Source organism: Calypte anna, chromosome 18 (genome assembly GCF_003957555.1).
Source record: "Calypte anna isolate BGI_N300 chromosome 18, bCalAnn1_v1.p, whole genome shotgun sequence".
NCBI lineage: Eukaryota > Metazoa > Chordata > Aves > Apodiformes > Trochilidae > Calypte > Calypte anna.
Window position 1 is genome coordinate 7,047,374 of NC_044263.1, and position 23,724 is coordinate 7,071,097.

The 23,724-nt window shown below is 37.9% G+C and overlaps 2 protein-coding genes across 7 annotated transcripts in view; one reads left to right on the forward strand and one right to left on the reverse strand.

Annotated features, from left to right (window-relative positions):
- Positions 1–750: 750 nt before the first annotated feature.
- Positions 751–3,308, forward strand: LOC103529054 (nucleoside diphosphate kinase). Its single transcript, XM_030462141.1, has 5 exons — positions 751–899; positions 1,177–1,309; positions 1,870–1,971; positions 2,534–2,646; positions 3,064–3,308. The coding sequence occupies exons 2-5, from the start codon at positions 1,181–1,183 to the stop codon at positions 3,179–3,181; spliced, it is 462 nt and encodes a 153-aa protein (XP_030318001.1). The 5' UTR covers positions 751–899; positions 1,177–1,180; the 3' UTR covers positions 3,182–3,308.
- Positions 3,309–3,838: 530 nt separating this feature from the next.
- MBTD1 (mbt domain containing 1) overlaps positions 3,839–23,724 on the reverse strand; it is a 28,473-nt gene continuing 8,587 nt past the window's right edge. For 4 of the 6 annotated variants that reach the window (XM_030461875.1, XM_030461880.1, XM_030461878.1 and 1 more), the window contains 13 exons: positions 22,850–22,964; positions 22,670–22,755; positions 17,385–17,502; positions 16,622–16,756; positions 16,059–16,147; positions 14,562–14,796; positions 14,268–14,323; positions 13,882–13,986; positions 12,889–13,036; positions 10,257–10,339; positions 9,706–9,940; positions 8,518–8,595; positions 3,839–7,804 (listed from right to left, as the gene is read on the reverse strand). In XM_030461875.1, the coding sequence (XP_030317735.1) occupies positions 7,686–7,804; positions 8,518–8,595; positions 9,706–9,940; positions 10,257–10,339; positions 12,889–13,036; positions 13,882–13,986; positions 14,268–14,323; positions 14,562–14,796; positions 16,059–16,147; positions 16,622–16,756; positions 17,385–17,502; positions 22,670–22,755; positions 22,850–22,964 (1,602 nt within the window). In that variant the 3' untranslated portion in view covers positions 3,839–7,685. The remainder of the gene's footprint in view (positions 7,805–8,517; positions 8,596–9,705; positions 9,941–10,256; positions 10,340–12,888; positions 13,037–13,881; positions 13,987–14,267; positions 14,324–14,561; positions 14,797–16,058; positions 16,148–16,621; positions 16,757–17,384; positions 17,503–22,669; positions 22,756–22,849; positions 22,965–23,724) is intronic. The other 2 variants (XM_030461877.1, XM_030461876.1) reach the window with 1 other exon arrangement.

Here is a 23,724-nt window from a genome sequence, read left to right on the forward strand (position 1 = left end):
GTTTCTAATATGTTGAGGCTGAGAAGAGGTAGAAGACATTTCTCACAGAAGAAATGCAATGCTGTGCATCTGAGATCCCAGGCTGATCATGTCTTACGAGACTATAACAAGCTCAGGAAGATGAAATGTGTTATGTAAGTTAATAAAGTACCAAGTAGTAAACATAATAAAAAGTCACAACACTTCCTAATTCTGATTGTGAGAAGGGACTTTGGAGGTTTTCACCTGTGTTTTGACACTTGGCTTCATCTTCCCATATCCTAACAAATGAAATATCTGCAAGAACTTTGCTGGCTGACAGATCCTCCATCATTTTTCTTTGAGAAATGTTATTTCACGCAGCTCTAAGGCTGCAGCTTGGGTCTCTCTAGGTTGGCAACAGCAGCCCTGATGGGGAGGCTGATGAGAGCAGCCGGGCAGGTACTCCCCAATGAAAACCTCTCTAGAACTCTCGGCCACTCTTAACCTTTTACACAGCGGAATCTCCTCCTTCCCTTGAATCCCTGACCCACCGAAATGATTCTCGCGGAGGGGAAGGCGACAGCTGCCTCCGGCCCTTCGGCACCTCCCGTCCAGCAGCTGCCCGCGGCCGGGCCGCCTGCCAGGCGCTGCGGGGGCTGGGAGACAACCGGGCGGGAGCGAAGCGGCCTCGGCCAGGCCCAGCAGCAGCGTCCGCCGGCCGGGCTGGGCCGGACTTACCGCAGCCCGGGCTGGCGGGTGTGGGTGGGCGGGCACCCAAGCGAGCCCCCAGCCCCCCCCCGGCCCGCCCCGAAGCGCCGCAAGCCGAGCGGCTCCTCCTCTCCGCAGGGCGGGGGATCCGGCGGCCGCCCGCTTCCTCCTCCCCCTCTTTCTTCGGTGGCTGCGGTGCGGGCGGGAGCGGCTGCGGGAGCTGCGGAGAGGTGAGAGCCCCCGCTCCGAGCGGGGAAACCGAGGGGTTTGGGCAGCGCTAAAGGCGGTCGCCTGATGGCGGAAAGAGCCGCCTCAACCCCGGGCACGGGGGCGGCTTTCGGGCCTGGTATCGGGCGGGGGGAGGACAGAGGAGAGCCCGGTGCCACGTGGGCCCGGGCGGGACGGACGCCGCCATGGTGGGGCGGGCACCGGGTCCCGCCGACCTTGAGGGGGCGGTGGGGCTCAGATTCAGCCGTGTCTCAGCCCTGCCGCTCCCTCTGCCCCCAGCGCGATGGCTGCAAACTGCGAGCGCACCTTCATCGCCATCAAGCCCGATGGGGTCCAGCGAGGGCTGGTGGGAGAGATCATCAAGCGGTTCGAGCAGAAAGGATTCCGGCTGGTGGCCATGAAGTTCGTGCACGTAAGTGCCCGGGGAATCGGCCCTGCACCGGCTCTGCCCTAAATGTTTTGCCCTCGCCACCTGGAATAGGTGCTTGAATAAACGCGTCTTCCATGCGGCTTTTCCCGCATCGGAATGGGAATCTGATGCCGGATTTGGGCAGCGCTGCATCGCACACCAGGCCAAGCTTCCTGCCAAGCCCAAACGTTTGGTATCTGCCATTTCCTAAGGAAGGAAAATTTTCTTGTGCAGACTCGTAGAGCCCAAATGACCTTGTCTGAAAGGTGGTATTAAAGGGATATCATCCAGATGTTATGTGCTCAGGTTATTGCTGAGGATTGCTTTAATGCAAAGAAATAATTCTGACAATTCACAACACTGACAGTATGACAAAGACAGATCGTGTGTTGTGAACTCCTGTGATTTTACACCAGGAACTGAAACCCCCACAGCACTGCAGCAGCTGTTGGTAATGTCAGTGACTGGTGAATCCTGTCACGAATGCTGTAGTCTTGTAGTTGTAACACCTTTTGTGGTATATTATGAAAGAGATATTTAACGTTACATTTGTCCTTTCCAAGGCCTCTGAAGACCTTCTTAAACAACATTACATTGACCTGAAAGACCGACCCTTCTACCCTGGTTTGGTTAAGTACATGAACTCTGGACCTATTGTGGCCATGGTAAGTGGCTTGCTTCTCCTTTAAGCCTGTCTCATATGTATTTGTCTCACTTGCTAAATGATTTTAAAATACTCAGATAAGCCTTTTATGGAAAGACTTTCTCAAACTACCCAGATCTGATAGGGGTGAAAGAAAACCAAAATTAAGGTGAAAACAATCAAGTTAAGAAGTTACTATTTATTAAGAATGGAAGTGTGCTTGTATAAAATGCACATTAAAATGCTTAGTGTGGATTAAACAAAATTCCTGAAAGCCAGGAGCACCTGCAGCTCATCAGGCTGTCCTTATCCTGTCACTACATAAGGATGTTAATTAGCCTTGTACATCAGTTCACTGAGGCTTGGTAAAGCATCTCCTTTATTGGAGTGACAATCTTGATAATCTTTTTTGTAAGGACTTTGCTTTTTCTGTAGTCATCTTTCCAGGCCTAAGAGAGTCTAAGGTGGGATTAATTTTAGTGGTGGAGCCCTTGTTTCATTACAATTTATAAATTATTAGCCTAGATTAATCTTTGGTATTTTCTATAAACATGGATTAACAGGATTTATCTTTTTTCCTTAAGGTATGGGAAGGACTCAACGTGGTTAAAACTGGGAGAGTAATGCTTGGGGAAACAAACCCTGCAGACTCTAAGCCTGGTACTATCCGTGGTGACTTCTGCATTCAAGTAGGAAGGTTTGTGCTCACTTTGGTTTCAATCAGGATATAAACCTCAGTGTTGGTAGTTTTTTATTCTAGAAAGTCAAAATTGTTGGTGGATACCTGAGTCTGATGACACTTTATTTGCAGGTCACAATCTGTAACTGCTCCTTAAGAAAATGGCCTGGTATAAAACTGACACTTTTGAAATCTGTCTCCTCCTCAGAGCTTCATGTAAGAGCAGGCAGTGTCAGTGGCTGGTGTAGGAAAGTAGCCCTAGGAGCCCTAGTCACCCTGCTAGGCTTCACTAGCTCATATCATAGAGGTGTTTGAATATTGTACCTGAAATAGTCGTGCAGCTCTAGATGCTTCACCCAGATTTCTGTCTAGGAGAACTACTGGGTTGCTACAAGTGTGTTTGACATGAAACGAGGTGTTTGTCTCCTTCCACAGAAACATCATTCATGGCAGTGACTCCGTAGAAAGTGCACAGAAAGAGATCAACCTGTGGTTCAAACCTGCAGAGCTCATTGACTACAAATCCTGTGCACATGATTGGATCTATGAGTGAAATGGTTCCAAGATGAATTGTGCCTTCTTAACGCATCATCTCATTCCAGCTATTGACCTGGGAGCAATTACCACCACGGTTATCTTTGTTTTCAGCACTGTTAAATAAATGGATGATATGAACTATTGATTTGTGGTGTATTCACTAAAAAACAGAGTGTGCTCAAATATCCATCTGTCTCTTTACTTGGGTGCTCAGTATTTTCCCCCTGGAGGAGGAATGGTTAGCACCCATGTCCCTGAATGTCCCCAAAAATAAATGCAGTGACTTTTGTTCCTTGCAAGGCTGCTTTGGAGGCTCCTGGAACAGGTTACAGTTGCAGTGCTAAAGCCCCTTGCAGAGGGAGAGCTGAAGGGATGGGGGAGCTCCCTCCAAGGTAACAGAACTGAACCAGCATTAAAATGTAGCACAACCCTGTGACAAAGTTTCCCTCCCTCCACAAAACTTATTAATACCAACTGTGAAACACCAAAGTGCTGCACTAATTTATCTCATGCCACCATGTTGTATTGTTTTGTGCCCAGAGCTTTTTGCTCAGACTGATGTATCCCCTTACTTAAAATCGGTTTTCCAGATAGTGGGTATTTTATTCTGCATTCCCTTAGGACAGAGGCAATGTAATGCACATGCCTTTTAAACAGAACAACCACCATAAACAGACCTTTTATAATTTTTATTTTGTGTAAAAAAAGGCAAATTTAGTGAATTATTTTCATCTTGTACACAAAGTTATAATTTTAATGCTTCTCACATCCATGCTGAAAATCTGCAGTCTCGTAAAAATGAAAGTAACATTAATTTCTCCAAAAGCATTTTTTCACTTGGTTATGTACACAGCATGAGAAAGCTTTAAATACTTTCTCATTGACCACACAAATTGTCAAGAAAATAAAAGATTAAATTTGTACAGATATTGATCAATATATCAAATACATACAGAAATGATGTAAAAACCCAGTTGTTTAAGTTTGATTCCCGCCCCAACGTTTTCCCAGGGGCCAAAGCTGATGCCTTTCTTGTATAAATGGCTGTGGCTTCTTCTTTTAAATATGAAAATCAAAAGGAAGAAAAATTCAGTTTAAATCACAGTTTTTTAAAATCCCTTCCCAATAAAGGATTGTTACCAAATATATTAGCACCATCGTACAAATATTGACGGGAGAGGGTATTCACATCACTTAAAACAACAATAAAAAAAACAAACAAACACTGAAACCCGTGTTAGTATCCGTAGAACAAGGAATTGATAACTGCTTTAGCTTTCCTCAGATGCAGCAAGGAAAAGGTTAAAGAGTTGTATTTAAACTAACATAAAAATCAAAGATCAGCAGAAAGATCTTGAGTAATAAAAGGAAGGGCAGCTGCAAAGTAAGGTACATAAATTGTGCTACCTTATGGTTATAAAAATCTGCTATGCCAAATACTGAAATTAGTTTGACCCCACTGAAGATGTCAGAAGTCCAACACTTTGCTGCTCTTTCAGCCAAGTAACACAGCTTAGAGTAAAATGAAGGTAAAAATTCCAAGGGCTGCTAATGAATGCTTTACAAATACAATGAAGCCTTACTAAGGACAGCACAGCCAGCAGGTAACAACCCACTCTTGGAAGAGACCATTCTCTAAATACTGCTGGAGTTTTCCCAGGTGTTATTAAACATCTCCTCAGCAAGTGATGTCAGTTCTTTATGTGGTTTGCTTAGCACAGATTTCACTGTACTTGACAATGACACGATTTAGGTATATTTGGAATTCAGAAACAAATGAGTAATTTCACCCATGAATCCCAACACACAACTCCTACTGATGTCATGTGTGAACCTGTAAAATGCAAGTCAACTCACATACTTTAGTGTTTAATAACATACCAACTTTTAAAGAACATTTATATAGACTGACAGACTTCAAATCCTACTCTTACATTTCTCCAACACAAGATGTTCAGCTTAAGTGTTGGTTTTTCCCTCTTGACATTTGAAGACTAACTCAGAAATCAGGCAGTGACAAGGCAATATCCCTTGCTCATTACTAGCCCAGATTTTCACATTATGAAACACAAATTAATGCAACAGGTTTTCTACTTAAGTCAGAAGCTACTGATGAAAGAAGAAAACAAGATTGTGCCAACCTTGTTCCAGATGACAGGGGCAATCTACAAATTGTTGGTGTTAAAGAAATAAAAATAAAAAATCATTAATGCTGTACTTACCAAACCAGATCAGTGGTCGCAGAGCTGGATTTTACAACATGTTAAATGGAGAACACAGGAAAAAAAAAAAAAAAAAAAAAAATCAAGGCTCAAAGTGTCACTACAATGAATGGTCTCTAATCCTGCTTCTCCAAATCCAGGCTGTTCAAAAGAAATGTCATGGATAGGTCAGAATCTGAGAAGGTATTTGAAGTCTACCAAGCCTGACAAAGTCCTTTTTATGGCTGTTTTAGAGAGCTAAAATGTCTTTACCATCTGAAGCTACAGATACTTATAATCTGATAACCAGATTCTGTCACTGTAAGAAGCTGCTCTTAAAAAGGGGTCATTAAGAAAATTTTACCAGTAAGGGAGAAAAGATTTCCAGACATTCCTACACTATACAGGACGTTTTATACTTCCAGTAGTAAATACAAAACTTTACATAATTAACCCCTCTTGCATAGAATGAGGTAAACCTGTGCATATTACCAATACTATGTACCCAAAGATAGAGCAAGATTTTAGAAAATAATCAAATTGCTGGTTTTCAACTTTCTATGCACTGTGGTTTTTAAGCTCAAACAACAATATATAAAAATTGTCTCCTGGGGCTCTGTGGGTTGCTAATCCTTATAGCATTTCTTAGGCTGTAGGAACACATGTTAATAATTTTTTTTAAGCCCTAATTTATGGTCAAGAGTCAGATTATCATTGTACTGCTCTGAAGGGGACCGGCTTAGACCCAGAAGCACTTATAGAACATATGCAGTTAATTCCTGAGAGTTTAGTTAATGAACCTTACTGGTAAAAGCTAAAGCTCTTGATGCACATTTTTCCAGTCACAGCTCTGCAGGGGTGATTAAGCACTTTAGTCATCAGCTCCATGAATGACATGATTTACAGAAATGTACAAAGTTTGAAAATACAGAAATAAAAAAAAAATAAAATCCAAATTGCTAATAGCTTGTGCTAAAATACATTGTGTTTTACTGGTAGTTTTCATCCTTTTACATGACTTGGCTTTGAAAAAAACTGGACAGTTAGGCAGCTGGGGCCAAGAGGATTTGAAGTGAGACACAAGGTTTCCAGGCAGTAAGCAAATCCAGTTTATGAATGATATAGCAAACAGTATATGATTTATATACTGCTCAAGTCTCAACTTCTATACGACACTATTGCAGCATGAAAAGAATATTGCAGGCTGTGCAGAACTGAACTCCTTTTTTAAATTCACAATGTATGGCTCCTTTTAGCTCACCTGAAACCACGTGGAACATTGGGTTTAAATGCTCAAAAATAAATATTTAAAATGGTAAGGAACATGTAGGCCTTTCTGAATGGAAAGCAAAATCCAAAGAATACTCAGGAGTTCCTTCCTACTACCAAGGGAGGCCTGAGGTACTGTCCTCACTAAAGTCTCTTCTTTAGTCTAAATTGTTAGCTAAAACTCATCTTCCAAATGAGGGAAGTTCCAGTTTGGCATAGGGCTCTGTAAACGATTGCTGAAGCATTCCAAGACTACAGACATTCATGTACAGACAAGAGGCTTTGCAGTCCCAACCCGACGCCCACTGCACTCAGTGGAGACAAGGCTACTGATATTGATGGACACTCAATCAGACCCTAATGAACACTTTTTTTTTTTTTTTTTTTTTTAAATCTTATATAAAAAAGGTGTTTTAAACTAAATAAAAACATCTCAAAAAGTTAAAATCTTCCTCAGGTGATGGCTCCATTGCAACTGGGGCTACTCACTGAGTAGAGCTTTACAGGACTACCTTTCACATACAATTTATGCCTCTAAATTACAGCTTGAATGCCTTATTTTCACAATAAAAAACCCAAAAAACAGAGGAGTGACCAGTGCAGTTCATAAGAGTCCAAGTCTCCCAACTAGTACCAAAAAGGTTCATTTGTTATGACAGTTCACTTGTATTTGCAACTACATCTTCCTCCAACTGCTTCCCACAGTCATGCTAATTAAACTTTAATCTTACAAAAAAATTAGAATTTCAGTTCTTGTTAACAATGCACAATAAATCTGAACTTGAAAATATTACAAAATTCTTCCAAAAGCTTCAAATACAACACAAAAGTGTCCGTTTTTGTTTTTAATAAATTGAAAAATCTTTTTCACTAAAATAGTTTCCCCGCCCTTCCAAAAAGTTCTGAACTGAGTCTAACTCGTCTACAGTTAGCAAAGTGCCCCAGGTACAGTCACCTGAAGTGCACCATCCAAGTGGGAACAACATCAGTCAGTCTTGGAGAAAGGCTCTTCTCCTATCACCAATACTCTGCTCCTCACTTTGAGCTGCCTTAAGGTTCTTGTTTGATGTAGTAACTGGCAGATCCATTGCTTTCCTGATCAGATGCTCCTTGAAGGAAGCTATACTCTTCTCCATCTAGCAACTCCTCCTTCAGCTGCAATGAAGTCACTAAAAATAAAAGATGAACATTAAAGATGTATAAATTCAAAGTAAGTACCAGTTTTTCTTAAATATTCTTAATAATATTTGAATTGGTGTCGAATCACAGATTTCCCCTTTCCTTATATTCTGCATTTTAGTGATTCTTCATTTAACCTTCAATATCCCACAGAACACAGATGCTTTCTGATCATAAGTTATGCTCTAAAATTAACATTTTTGAACAAATGACTTGCAATAATATATTTTCTACAGGGTTTTGTGAAGAAATTAGTGTTTTAAAACACTAGTTTAAGAAGGTAACTGAACATGTTTACAGGAATAATAATGACTGTTGCTCAAATTAACACAAATTTACTCTTGTTTGCCATCTGCTGCCTATTTAGTCTTTACAAAAGTAAAGATAAGATTCAATGTTGGCCATTTACAATCCATGAATCACTTTACTTAGCCAAATTTATTATTTAACTAAAATATTGAATCCCAAAGATTGCAACAGTTGTACACCTACAATTCACATAGACCATTAGCAGCATAAGCCCTGTTGCAATTTACAAAAAATGGTCATTCTCAATGAAAAAGTTCCTTTTATGGCATATACTGCACGTTTAAGCATTAACACCTGATTACACACAAAGATTTCCAAATAGATTAAAGACTTAGGGAGAGACCATGAACTTTTTAAGCAAGAGGAAAAGTGCAAACACTACTTTGTCACCCACTTTTCTTATGTCCCTTGTACTGCTGCGATTTAGCTTTTTTCTTCTGTTTTGATGAACTTGACTGGCTATCTCTTGATGCTGCAAAAAATAAGAATTCAAAATTAAAAGTTTAATATTTTTGAAAAACACTTTCAGCCCTGGTGAGGCCACACTTCGAGTCCTGTGTCCAGTTCTGGGCCCCTCAGTTCAGGAAGGATATCGAGGTCCTGGAGCAGGTCCAAAGGAGGCAACTGGGCTGGTGAAGGGACTCGAGCACAGACCCTATGAGGAGAGGCTGAGGGAGCTGGGGCTGTTCAGCCTAAAGAAGAGGAGGCTCAAGGGAGACCTCATCACTCTCTACAACTCCCTGAAAGGAGGTTGGAGCCAGGGGGGGTTGGGCTCTTTTCCCAGGCAACTCTCAGCAAGACAAGAGGGCAGGGTCTCAAGTTGTGCCAGGGGAAGTTTAGGTTGGATACTAGAAAAATTTCTTTATGGAGAGGGTGATCAGGCATTGGAATGGGCTGCCCAGGGAAGTAGTGGATTCTCCATCCCTGGAGATATTTCAAAAGAGACTGGATGTGGCACTCAGTGCCATGGGCTGGGAACTGCAACGGTGGTTCAAGGGTTGGACTTGATGATCTCTGAGGTCCCTTCCAACCCAGCCAATTCTATGATTCTATGAAATGTGTCAAAGCTGCTACACAGGTACAGAATTTAGTGACTGAACAAAGGCAGAATGTCTGTATTGTGGAAAAGCCTCCCCTTAAACTAAACATAACTACTATTATCCCCCCAGTAAACAACAAACAGTTCTAAAATAGATATCAATTACTGTTGTATAACTTGACCTGACAGGACAAATTTTGATGCACTAAATAAAACACAGCCTTCTTGCATAAGTACTTCTGCACATGAATAGCTATGCACATACTGAGATCCATCGAATTCAGTATGCAGAGTAATCTTAAAGCAATTTAAATTCACACTGATATTATACAGAACTGATGAAGAACAGGCTTTTTTCCTGGACCAAATAAGCATAATCTGGCATTAAACATAATAAAGTAGCCACAGAAACACTCAGAGGTGCTTTAGTTTGTTCTGTTTCTGTTATACCTGGTGACCTAACAGGATGAAGTCAGGAAAATCATCCTCCGGGAACAAGGAGCAGAAAGGAACTGTTAGATGAGATCCAAACCAGAAACTTACATTGTGGTGCTGGAGGCTGTAGTTGATACCCAGTTAGCTGACACCACCCCACTGGATAGAGGTCTGGGGACTCACAATCCACCCACTGATCATATTCATCTTCCCAGCCATCAAAGTGGATCCTCAAAAGGCGATGGATGATCCGGGTTACTGTGGCCACACATACCAGGCGAGGTTCCATCAGATCAACAGCCTCCAGTTTCATCCCAACATGAAACCCATGGTTTGGAACTTCCTGGAAAAGCCAACACAAACAGGGAAAACATCAGTAAATAAACATGTTAATTCAGGTGGTTTAAGCACAGCACTGAAATAAATATTTCAGTCAGCTTCATATAGGGAACCACTAAATATCATTTATGAAGTTTCCCATACCCCTGTTTTTATTTAGCATTTCAGAAATATTCAAAGTTTAATATATTCAAATGGTTCCTATTACTAAAAATTCTGTTGTTTTAGCTTAACAAAAAATTAAATGGGTCAATTCCATGGACTGAAAATTAGTGATAATACTAATTACAGTTTAAATACATGTGTATGTTGTTTATTACCTTATTGAAGAGCTTTACAGGTGCTGCTATTGAGTCACTTTCCCTGAGGTAGTCAAACCATTTGAAAGGTAGCTTTGCATAACCTGTGAATTTTAAACAATATTTTCAATTGTCAACTGCAAACTTCATGCACAAGAACACAACAAAAACAATATATTGGCACTGTGTTAGGGCTAAAAAGACCACAAAGAAGCAAAACATTAACATCAGAAACTTCCACTCTCTGAGCTTTGGTCTAAGAGACAAGAGAGTCATCTGGACACTGCCCATTGCAACAAACAAGATGAATGAATCTCTGGATAATATAGAAAGTGTCATTTATTGTTAAGGTTCATCGTTCATACTTGAAGCTTTCTGTCTGCACACATCCTTGATCTCTACAATGCCCCTACAAATGACCCAAACCAGATCACATCATCAAGCATATCCAGTGTCTTTCCTGGGGGGAAAGAGCTCCACTACTGAAACACCTGAATTGCAAGGAACAGAGTGGTAAGAACCAGCATGGATATTTTAAAGTTTAAATAAGGCTAAAAATGGCAATCATCTGGAAAATACAAGATTTTTTCTAGTTTAAGATTTCTTTTCTAAAGCTGTCATGAAGGGAAGGAAAATCACTCAGATAAATGTTGCTTTTGTTCATCTACTGAACAGACATAACACATGCAGGACTATTTTTTACTATGGAAAACTTCAACTGCATAAGCAAATAATTCTCAGACTGTAGCTGAAGAAAGGTTTCTTTGTGGTACTCTGCAGTGAGGGACAGTCTGAAAAAAATGACAGCACAGTAGGCATGGCATGGGAAGCTACAGGATACAGCTGGATCTCATCTAAGTGAGAGTAAAGAGCTCCCACAGCTCTCAGAATTTCAGAGCCAGACTCATCAGGTAGCCAACATTCACAGCACAGTTTTCAACCCCACTCTTGAAGGTGTCTGAGCATCTCCATCCTTCCACTGATTGCAACAAGAGATGAAGATGTTTGGAAGGAATGAGCTTATCCAGTCAAATTATGTCAAAACAACTTAAGTTCTCTAAGAGTAACTAGGAAAATAATGTTCACGTTAGGTATGTAGTATCTACATAAAGAGATGTGGCTGGAGAGCTAACAGTTACTAAGGGTAGCAATCTATCAGTTTTGCATATTAATACTTCTCTTGTTAACACACAGTTCTTCTGGCAGACAAATCTATTTGTATGCAAGTCATTCAAATAACTTGTCACCATACACACCAGAGAAATGTGCTTGTAGTCCTGATAAGAGTAGACAGCTCAAAACCTGTCCATTTTTAAGCCCATGATTTGCAAAGTAAAACACACCTCTCATAAGAGCTAAGAAGCTTTGATCACTTTGATCCTATTAAATACACTAATGCGAATTACATTCTGTATTTTACTCCTGTTAATTCCTCTTTCAAATGACTTTTAGATTATTGCATGTGTGATTTATAATTGCCTCTCAGTGGCTGATACAGAACTACTACAGAAAACTGCAATAAAAGAGAAAGTATATATGGAGATAAAGAATAAGGTTGCCATGATAGAAGAAACACAGAAGCATCATAAGTGTGCTGACACACTGAAAAGTCACATACTATCATATAGGGGTATTTGAAGAGAAGGTACATCAGAGAAGGGAGGTTTCTCTCCTATTCTGTATCATCAGCTTAATGTATTTATTTCTAAATTGTTTGGTATGCATTGACACGCATGCTTTTTCCTCCCACAAAAATGTTTCCTAGTGCAAGGGACTCTTGCACCACATTTTTGAGGGGTGACTGCAGCAGTGAAGTTCTAGGCAATAAATTCACATAATGAGCTTTCTGAAAAATAATGGGAAATCTGTCCAACTGCACTTTCCACATACTCAAAGATGACAGATTCATCAGTGTGCAATAATGAAACTGATGTGAAATTATTTTCTTCATGTTGCATTACACTGTCTTTGAAGTTATTAGCCAAAAAAATTATTCAATAAATACAAGTAGAAGACTGCAAGGATGAGATAAGTGAGAACCATTCATATCTGCAGTTACACAGCTAGTTACCATCTTCTTCATCAATTGCTAGACATTGAAAACATGAAAGCAATGTCTTCTGTAGGCATATGAGCTAGTGTGGACAGATAGCTCTTTCTCACAGAAGGGATTACACAGCCCACAGTTCTAATGGCTGCTTCTTCAAAGTTGTGCATGTTCTCCAACAAATTAACTGGAATCACTGTGAATTAGCCCAGGTCTGAGATTGTTCACAATGTTCATTATTCCTTTTGGTGGCCAGGACTTCCCAAGTGATGACATTCTAAACAGTCCTTTCAGTGACCAACATAGTTCTCATTCACTTTTGGAATATACTAATGAACTAGAGGCTATCCTCAATTTCTGAGAGCAAAAGCAACTTATTTTAGCCAGATAATTCATCAGATGTTCAATTTGACTTTTTGCTAAATGAAAAGTTCGTTATCTTTTTTTTTAGATTGATTTCAAGTTATGCTGTTGGATGGTTTCAGATTTGATAGTCCTAAAAAGTGACATGAATTTTGTAGACTGAATTAAGAAACAAAGCATATGGCACATACAATATCACTGAAAAATATTCAAAAGAAAATGTGGTCAGAATTCCATATGTACCTCTGGGTGGAGTTAGTTCAATCATGTTAATTTCACAGAAACCAACAGGGAAAATAGAAGGGGAAGTGGCATGGTAACAAAACCAATCAGACCCATCTGCTGCTTCTGAGCCATCAATCCCAATCATAAGATAGCCATCTGCTAAAACCTTTGTAAAGAAAAACAAAATTTTACATTAAATACCTTTAACTCTGTGATAAGGCTAGAAAGAAAGCATGCCATGTGTAAAAGAGTGAAAAGTAACTTAATAATAATGGAAGTACACTTAGAAGGACATTCAGTTATAACAAAACAAAAAAGCCCAAAGCATACCTGTCTCCAAGACCATGTGCAATATTGTCAAATGTGCCTTTGTTAACTGCCAAGTTATGAGATGAACGCTTCCTTTCTCTGATCTCTATTTTTTTTTCTTGTGAACATCAGTTCTACTTCTAAAGTGTTATAATTGTCTACTATTTAGTTGCTACCATGTTCTGCACACTATTATTAAGAAAAAAAGACTTAAAATCACAACCACATTCCTCATTGGTAAGGTAATGCAATTCTGCCGAGCACATTTTTATGTTCTCTTCCTCTTTTAAAATCAGATTTCACACGGATGAGATCCCTCTCCATCAAGCTAGGAAAAAAGAACATTCATAAATGTCTTTATAGACTTCTCTAAGTAAGGAGGGTGGTTTCCCTTTGAACAGTTGCAAAAAAATTGGTATAATTTGAATCATCCTGCAAATTAATCTCACCAAAATACTATTTAGTTTAAAGGTAAGGCTGAATTTCCAGATACTAAAGTAAAAACTAAAAAAGAAAAAAAAGAAAAAGCATTATTTTTCCTAGTGGTCGTATATAAAGTTACTATACATATTCCATAAACACTCCCTGTGTGAATGAATTGTATTTATTTTGTTTTGGAGCTTTTCGTTTCAAACCTGAATAAAGGTGAGTGAAAACCAGGAATCCTATGTACCTTCCCAAAATGCAAATTTGTTTTCTTACCTTTCTAATAGTTGCTACACATATTGCCGAAAGGTTTAAAGGGTCTATAGCTTCTAATTTCATTCCTTCTTTAAACCATTCTCCAGCTGCATCAACCTCTTTTACCTAAAGAATCACATAACAGCACCAGAAGCTAAGAATCCAGTAAACCTGGAACAAAACATCCCCTACACCACCAAAAGAACAGATTAAAATACCAGCTCTATCATCTCTGCTTATGTCAAACAGGCCAAATTAGGTAAGTGTTTGAATAAAAAGAAGTGATGCTTGTCCTGGGAATGTATTTCTGGGGCTTAAATATAGCTTCAGGTCTGTTTTAAGCATGTTGGGAACTAAAAAAACCCTCATATCAACTCTAAGAAGAGTGTTCTTGCTAGCAAACTCACCTTCATAAATAAATGTGGGGGCGCATCAAAATGTCCATCCTGTTTCTTGGTAATATCTACAAGGAATAATAACACACATTATCAAGAAGTTTTGTTAATAGAGCAGACAGTATGTTTCTGTGAATATGTTCACTAGTAAAATGTAAGCACTGGCATAGGAAGCCCACAGTTTGTAATAAGACTACCACAAAAATCTGGATGACACAATCCATGAAGTGCCTCTAGAACACAATCTCATCTGCTTAACTCAGACTTCTACAAGTCAATACTCCCAAAAACCCACCAGCAGCTTACCAGATCTTTTGAATCTGTGTCCTATACTTCGAGACCAACCAATGTGATGAATGAGTGGACTGTACATATGGCACCAGAAGTCATCAGTTTTGTCTTCACTTTCTTCATACACCAATCTTAACCGTCCCCCAATGACACTTTCTACAACTGCCACCCTTGTCCGACAAAGGTGTGTTTTATCAACAACTTCTACTCTCATGGAAGTTTTGAATGGATACTGCATGCTCTCAGACACCTTAAAGTAACAAGGAAAAAAAAAATCTGTAAGAATATACCCTGGTTTTCCTTAGTCATGTCTTCTGCTATCACAGCACGGTAACAATGCACTATTCATTTAATTCAAACACTTGTTAATCCAACTGCAAAAACAACAACACAGATTATTTATATTTCACTGCAAATGGGGAAAATGAAATGTTTCAGAAAACTGAGAACAGAACCTATAGTGCTTTAATTGTCTCAAGTACAGCCCCTAATACAATTCTTGCATAGGTTACAGAAATTTTCCATTGATTTAATGAAAGTCTCTTCAATTGTTAACAATGGGTATAATTATATTAAGGAAGAATTTTAACTGAAAACAAGCATTGTCATTCACTCAAAATACAGCACTTCAAAAATACTTTGTTTTAAAAAGCATGGAAAAGAAGTCAACATAATTAAAGCTGACCACTCACAAACTTATTCCTTCGTAATATACCAAAAAGAAGGAATATGGAAGCAGATGTCAATCTGCCTTGTGACAATACATTGTGTTTAAAAATCAGTATCTATTACTTGTCATTTCCATTATGAACTCTTCAAGGTGTTGAGATCTTGAAAATTTAATTTGGCTTCCAACTGAGCTTATTTTTTACCAAAAAATGAAAAAGCAAAGAAAGGATTTTTCTGCTTGCTATTTTTTAAACATTTGATGCAGTGTAATACAACAAATAAGTCTCATATTCCTAATAAAAGCTTTGTACCATCTCACAATACTAGTAAGTAAATTCATAGCACACTATACTACACACAGACATGACTTAAAGACAGCAAAAAAATCTAGTCCAGAGCAAATGTAAAATACTAACATTTAAAAGTACATACTTTATTGCACCAAGGTATGGGCTACATTAGCACCTTTTGTTCAGTTTCTTGAAATAGTGCATGTTAAAAATCATTCCCAAGTTAGAAAAATAAGTTCTCATTTTTCTTGTGTATCACAGGGAAGCTTATTAGCACTGTTTTTCTTTTTTAATGAGGGAATTTTAAAATTAAAATTGAATAACTATTTTTTAAAGAAAAACTCCTTTCTGCTAGAGGAAGCAGTTTTCCAAATACATACTGAAAAGTGTGGACATAAATGGAGACCAGAAAGGGAAACTGTATTTAAGGGAAGAAACTACTGTATCATCTTCACTACAAAAGAGGGTTATGTGCCATTGTAAAATACTTGAGTTCTTCACACTGTGCTGCAATTTTGTTTACAGTACATCATTGATATTGCATCAGCCTTACCTTCTGAGAAAAGTCAGGAGGAAGTGTTTTGGCACCAGTAAGTCGTTTCACTAGAAAAGCTTTCCAGTTTGTGTATTTGTGTTGGATGGCTGTTGCAAATGAAGGGGAAAAAATAAGCCACTGATTTTTAATTGTGTCAATTAGAGACAATATTAGAGTTTGGAATATGTAAAGAAGAAATCTCAGATGACTGTTAAAAGGCCTGGATGACAATAATGACAAAAAACTTCAGAGAATGAATGCTACCCAAGAGTAAGTTTAAGGGTATGTCAGGGAAAATTTCATAACAAAATATAAATAAAATCAGTGCATGTTCATATCACTGATCAGCTAATTGCTTCCACCTTCATCTTAAAAACTTTAAGTTGCATCAGATGGGCTACTCCAAGAAACACTTTCAGCATCAGTCAAGTCCTTATTTTTCCAAAAGTTAAAATGATTTATTAATAACTGTTGAAAACAGCTGCTATGGTAAAAAAAAACTTTGATATCTGGACCATAAGCAAATTTAGTTTAATAAAGACAGACTTTTATATCAATAAGTAAGACTACTATTTACATACTTCGAGGAGGGACTAGGGGCTTCCCACTGGTTGCACACCAACCAACTGGGTGGATGTCAGACCCACAAATGTTGCACCAGAAGTCAAGATTTGAATCGTTTTCGAAGCCTTCATATCTTAACAGAGCATTGTAGCCTGAAAGAAAGCAATTAAAAACCCCAAATTAAGCAAGATTATAAAGTATTCATATTTCTTTACTATGTACAATCTATATTACATCGGATTTTCTAGAATATGATTTTTTATAGCATGTTATTCTTATGGCTCATTTCTGCATTGACATTATTGCACAGAATGAATTACTTTGATAAACATGCATGTACTACCATGTAAGTCAAGTTTTAATTCTAATTCTTGAACTGTAAATCCTTAGAAGTTATATGCAGGAAGACAAAATTAACCACCTGCAATATCTGATTTTTCATATCTTAGTTACCTTTTAACCAAGTGGTTTGTATGACAAGGCTTACTGGCTTGCTATTAAACTATTTTCTGTATCCTCATTCTGCACTATATCCACATTCTGCACATTCTGCTTTTACTGTACTCCTAGGTAAGATAAAAACCCCACACATTCCCAAGCTTCACTGAAGACACTGTAAAACAATAATACATAGTGACAGTGCTAAAACATGCAACCTATTGACACAGCTCTGACAAAAAGAACAACATTCCACTAACCAGGTAATCACTGACTAAATTATTAGCTCCCTTCACTCAGTGATTGTGATTATTTTAATAATTTAAACTAGTATATATTCACCTGCTAATTTTACAATTCCAGCTATCCAGAAGACTTTGGTAGGAAGGCTGCAGTCAGTGTTTGGAACCTCCACTCGTACTCCTTCTGAGATATCACCCCAGCACGTCCCCATAGGTGCCTATCATTTAATGTAGAAGGGAAGAAGTCACGAGCTCACCCCATGAATTGCTATTTTTTTTGTCATGTCAGTGATTTATGACTGACTTAAAAAGACAAAAAAAATCAATATACAGAATAAGACATAAGCATGTGTTTAGAAAACAGTTGTTTAATGAAAACCTGCCTTGGTTTGATTTGATCCTGATGTGTAGTATTTTAAATGCTTACAATTATTAATGTGTATTTCCTGCAAAAACTATAGGGTTCCAAGTTTAAAAATCTGTAAGGCAAAGCACAAGTTGCATATAGTCACATCACCTTTATTCTACTATGTTTCAATTAGGTGCAGGTTGCTGATTTTAGTGAGAATAATGTAATTCCTCTGCAATTCAGCCTGCAAGAAAATCATGGAACTTTGAATTCATACCAGAGACATCAGTCTTTAAATTCTGAAAAACAGAAAGATTTCTGAAAAAATGCCTAGAATCCATTTCTTGAATCTATCCTAATGACTCATCATAAGGATGCTTAGGATCCACTGGTTTAGAGGTTTTCATATTACCTTTCCATTAAGCAAGGAAAAAGAAGAGAAAGCCAAGTGGCACCTTTTTAATGGATGCCAAAAGGAAATGCACTGCTAGATTCCTCTCACACTGTCCTGATGGCTCTGACTAATGCAACAGTAGCAGAAAGATACAGAAACTTGATGAATCACTAAGGAGTTTGGGAAAATGGATATAAAAATTACACTTAAGTTTGCTATCTCAAGAAGAATATTTTGATGAATGGAGCATCCTGAAGACAGTCAAAGATGGTATTGTAAAGATAGCAGAAATCCACAGTGCTGAATGATCTAAAATCCCAAGTTACTCAAGTTATACTGGTAACAAAAAGGAAAATTACTCAGTCTGGTTTAAGTGAGGTACTGCCACGAAGGGGAAGATTTAGATTTGTTTTTTTTTAGAACGGTCATATCAATTCTAAGATGTTCTGAGAAACATAAGATCAAATCAGTTCAGAAACTATTCAGAGATCACAGGGAAAATCCAAAGGGGTCCTCTGGTTCTGTACCATGGCAGGCAGACAGCATTCTAAGGCTGTCTCATTTACAAGGTTCTTGGCAAACACAGAGCAGCTCAGTGGGAATGGTCTGCAGCTTCACAGAATTTTGGCTGACAGCAACAAGAAAAGAAAGAGTAATCCTAAATGATTGGAAATCATGATAACTGGAATTTTGTTGGCAATCAGCAAAAGTCAACTAGCAGCCCTAGAAGTCAAACTTTTCTTAAAAAGAGATACCCTTCACTAGTAGCTAGTGCATGCAAAACTTAAAATTAGTTTTAATTATTAAAGGAAAAATAACTTAAATACAAGTATGGCAGTTTCTTATTTTTGTAGCCTGGTCTATCCATATTCTGCTATGTCCCATCTACACCAGTCTAAACTGCAGAGCTCTTTTCTGCCATCTGGCAGACAGAGAAAAAACCAACTTGAAAGATGATGGCTTATTTGCACACAGAAAATATGCAGATACAGCTATTCAATCATGTCCTATTACACTGTTGCTATCATCTCTAAGTTGACATGTATAGCTTTTTGAATTGAATCAGAGAAATAAACTTTTCAAATTGCATATTTTAGTAAATCTTGTTGCCTTGTATAGAGATAGAGATGATGCCAAACAATAAAAAATGGCAGTATTGAATAATTTCACAATCCAACTACAAGTAATTAAAATATCTTTTACTGCCTGCTCAACTCTTTAGCTGATTCAGAGAGAAAAGTATAACGAAATGTTTCTCCTCAGGTCAACTGGTATTGGAAAAGTCACTGATTTTTATTTCTAGAATGTGGATTGGTATAGAGGGAAATAGCAGAAAGTTAAATTTGTCCTTGTCTGTGAAAATACTGGTTCTGCTAGATCTCCTACACCAATCCATATGGCTCACCCTTTGAAAGGAGGAAGCCATCCTGTGTAGCATCACTACTCAAATGCCAGGTCACATTACTATCCTGAAGTGATGGTTTACAGTATACTTGGTACACTGTGCCATCTTCCTTTTTCATTCATAATGAATACTCTTAAGGGAGGAAACCTGGATAAACCAGGGCTATTACAGCCACCTCCCTTCATGTCTTCTCTGCCTTCATTTGATTAATTAACGTTTGCACAGTGCTTTGAAAAACTCCCAGAGCACTGGAAATGTTAAGTTTTATTAATCTGCTGGCTGGAAGGGTAACTCTGAGGTCTGGATTGGCATAGTATGAACTAGCAGAACCATAATTTACAGGTAAGAACAAATTTACCTTTCAGACTTAGGACGAAGAGATCCACTTGATGTCACTCCCAAACAAGGAAGATCTGGTTCATGGCTTCCTGCTCCGGGAGGTGATTTGTGAGAGTTTATCTGTGAGCAGCAGCTGCCTTTTCTGCAAGGTAAGTTGCAATCAGGAAGGTCCTGTTTGACAGAAGCACCTAAAGCCTAGGTATCCCCACAGGCCTGGATGAGCCAAGATCTCGTGGTTTAAATAATTGCTTTCTAATGGTTTTGGATGGCACCAGCACTGCTGTGATTTCAGACTTGAAATGGGAATCAGGATTTCAATAGCAAAGTGATGCTACCAGTTCCTAAAGTGTAAGGATACTATGCTGATGTCTTGTGTGTGAACAACACCCCCACGGAAGTCAATGTCAGGAGACAATAAGGGTTTGTAAGCTCAAACAAATCAGTGCCACCTGGTGTGAAGTTCTGGAATTGCTATCTTGGAGAAAACTTCCTAACAAAAGAAACCAAGAGAATGAAATATTTCAGCTCAGAATAAAATTCAGCTGGAAGAAAGAATGAAAAATTCTTAACTTTAGAAAATGTGCATCTTGCTAGCTACAAAGTGGAAAAGAATAATTACCATTAATTGTACATTAAGTGGTATTGACAAATAAATCATTGCTTTCTAGGAATGGCTTGAGCTCATAAAAGCAAATACAGAAAAAACCACAGGTGTTTAGAATAAAATGAAATTGGAATGCAGGTTAGCAACGAGCACACTGTGTTACTAAGCTATAACACAATATTAAAACCAGTAAATTAAGATATTTACTCCTTGCATCAGCTACTGTGAGTGATTAACACAATTCAACACAAAAACACACACACACACCAGAAAAAAAAGGTGCACAAACTGCAGCTCTGGCTTTGGCACAGGGTTCTGTATGACATAAACCAGAGCAGCTTCTATGTTTAATTTTACTGAACTCTAAAGTGGCCACAGTTCTGCTATTCCTAATTAATTCACTGATGTTACTCAACATAGTCTAGAATGAAGGTAACAGAGAAGTACAAAAGCCTCATTAGGGGCATCAAAGGACTTTGGAAGTAATTCTTCCCACACAAAGAGAGAACTCCAATAGTACAATATTTTAATTGAAAAATGTAACTGTTTCCAACTGAAGAGGAAATGACTCCCCTGGCAAAAATAACTGATAAAAAATTAACTGATCTGGGAAAATTATTAGACCAGAAATAAGGAAATATGACTGGTTATTAAGAAAATAATCAATAAGCCAAATATCACATCTTATAATTCCCTTAAATATGCTCCCAATGTTCCTAAACATCCAGGCACACACCCAGTATAACCACATATATATTTTACCTACTAAGAAATTTAAGGGTAGATATACCATGGTCTGACTGTCAATTACAAACTTTTGTTTTGAACAGGATAAGCTTTATATATTCAGCCTTGTGGACATACACAGCTTGTGCATGGAATCTATAATATGGATGGTAAACATACACCAACAATATATTCTTTTATGATTCAAAGCAATACAGTAGAGAAAACACAGCAATAATCTTCCCAGGCAGACAAAATGAGTACTGTTTCTTTGAATTATCAGAATGGGAGGGAGACAGAGTTTTAGGGTATGGATGTGTTTTTCAGATTCTGACTGGTTTAAATAATATATTCTTCACAGAAATAATTACAATAAAACTGAATGTGAAGCACAGAAAAGAAACAAAATTCAGGCTTAGAAGCACTGTAGCCATGTAGCTTGTATAAATTCTTCAAGGTAAAATGTGAAGATTAAGTTGAATGAGAACAGATTCAATACTAATGAAGCTGAAAGGATGATATAATTCCTTTTAATATGGAATGTTAGAGCATAATTTAGAACTGACCTAACTATTTTATCTGTACCCTAATAAAGAATGCCACACATCATGGAGCAGTTGTTAAAATAGCACAGCCCACATTACCAAACAATACTTTTTGATATATACTCAGGAAATCACTTATTATAGCATGTACATAACTGTGGAAGCACAGTACAAACATGCTCACTTAAGCATGTGGAATTTGATACAAATTCATGTAGCTATACTAATGGAAGGCTCTGTTCTGAGCAATAGTTAAGGCCTCTAAGCATAAAGGGTGCTATTCACAAATTGCCAACTGCCAAGAGCCTTCAGCTCCTACTGATTTATGAGTTGACAGGGCTCAGCATGTATTCCAGGGCTGGACAGAAAATATGTTTGTCTTCTCCCTTATGGACAACTTCCATGAAACAAAATATTTGTTTTTATTGCAATTTTCATCAGATAATTTTGAGCAAAATAAAACCTTTGTAAGAAGACGGAATGCTTTGATTCCTCAAATAAATAAAAAGAAAACTTTGTCAGAAAGTTTTTAGTTAGGAGACAGAAAGTACAGGCAATATTTTAAACAAGACCTAATCATTGGAATTTGAGAAATACATTAGAGACAGATGCTGCTCAATGTTTTCCTCATTATGTAATGACTGAGGACTTCTTGTTTGGAAGTTTTACTCCAATACAAAGGAAACCAACTGCTTTAGTTTCAGGTTTATAAAAAGCCTTAATTTTCCTTTATTTCTACAGTTTCTGATGAGTGACATAACCAAGCAAGTCTGACTCAATCTAAAAAGCCTTTTGTAACTAGTACATGTCCTGGGTGCTTTGATACTTGGTTTAAAAAGACAGAAAAAACCCAAACATACCTAACTAATAAGCAGTCACACTAAAACAGTTTACAGAAAAACTGTTTGAGGTGATAAAACATATTTGGATATGAATGTTTAGCAAAAATGAATTCAAGAATTAACGTGGACTCTCTCATGCACACACACAAAAGGAAACAACAGACACTGAAAAAATACTTACATGCTTAAAACAGGTAACAGGAGCTGCTGTAAAGCTATTGCTATTGATGTAGTTACCCCAGCTGAAACCTTCCACTGGAACAGCTGCTAAGAGAAAGGTATTTTATTACAGAAAGTTGCCAATGAGCCACAAACCTTTTATTACCAAGATTTAGTTTCAGTTCTCTTCACACACTGTTACCTGCTTTAGTCTTTGCCTGGTTTTGTAAAGTTGCTTGGTACTGAGCATATGCTGCTAATTTAGCCACTAAGGGTTGTTTTTGTAGAACTTTAGCCTTCTTTGTTGGAGGTTTACCCTAAAACAAAAATAGCTAAGTAAATAAAATCTTCAAACTTCCATCAGGAAATTACCACAGGTCTGTATCATAGGGTACGTTTAACTAAAATCACAACGACACTGAATGAAAGTTCACCAAGTATCACAAAACTACACAGACTATTTAAAAAATTGAAAACCAGTAGCAAAGAATGTCTAAAAAATGACTTTTGTACTAGTATTTCAACTTGAACAGCATTACAGATTCACTGTTGCTTACCTGAAAAAAGATATCTTTTAAAAACAAGTCAAAAGAAAGTATTTATCATCTAATTTATATGAATGCAATTTCTTGAATTTGTTGCAATTAATCAGATATGATATAATGATAATTCCTCACATTTCCATCTCTTTTTCTGGATGTTACAAATACACCTTCTGATTATTTGATTAATAGTTTATGTGAACAGACCAAAACTCATTTTGCAAATCTATATAGCTAAGAAAACCCCCAAAACCAAAACAAAACAATGCTAAATAAGCTTTTATGCTCTCTAAAACCAGGAAGTATCTTGGGTATGAGATACATGAAATTTCAAGTTACTACATATGTAGACTGAAGATTTTTTCCTCATCTTTTTCATGCAGAAGGGCCACTGCAGCAGAAATTAAATCAGGAGTCAGTATTCTCTGGAATTCCTTCTGCTGAGCAAAGTATTTTTTCAGGACTAAAACAGTTCTGAGTTTTGGCTTACCAAGGAACTCATGAAAATTTTAACGTGTCAAGAAAGTTGACTTAA

Bases quoted from the DNA above. Each gene is read 5' to 3' on its own strand.
- LOC103529054 (XM_030462141.1), top strand. From the start codon at position 1,181: ATGGCTGCAAACTGCGAGCGCACCTTCATCGCCATCAAGCCCGATGGG. The intron at 1,310-1,869 runs GTAAGTGCCCGG...GTCCTTTCCAAG, and splicing joins TGGCCATGAAGTTCGTGCAC to GCCTCTGAAGACCTTCTTAA. The intron at 1,972-2,533 runs GTAAGTGGCTTG...TTTTTCCTTAAG, and splicing joins CTGGACCTATTGTGGCCATG to GTATGGGAAGGACTCAACGT.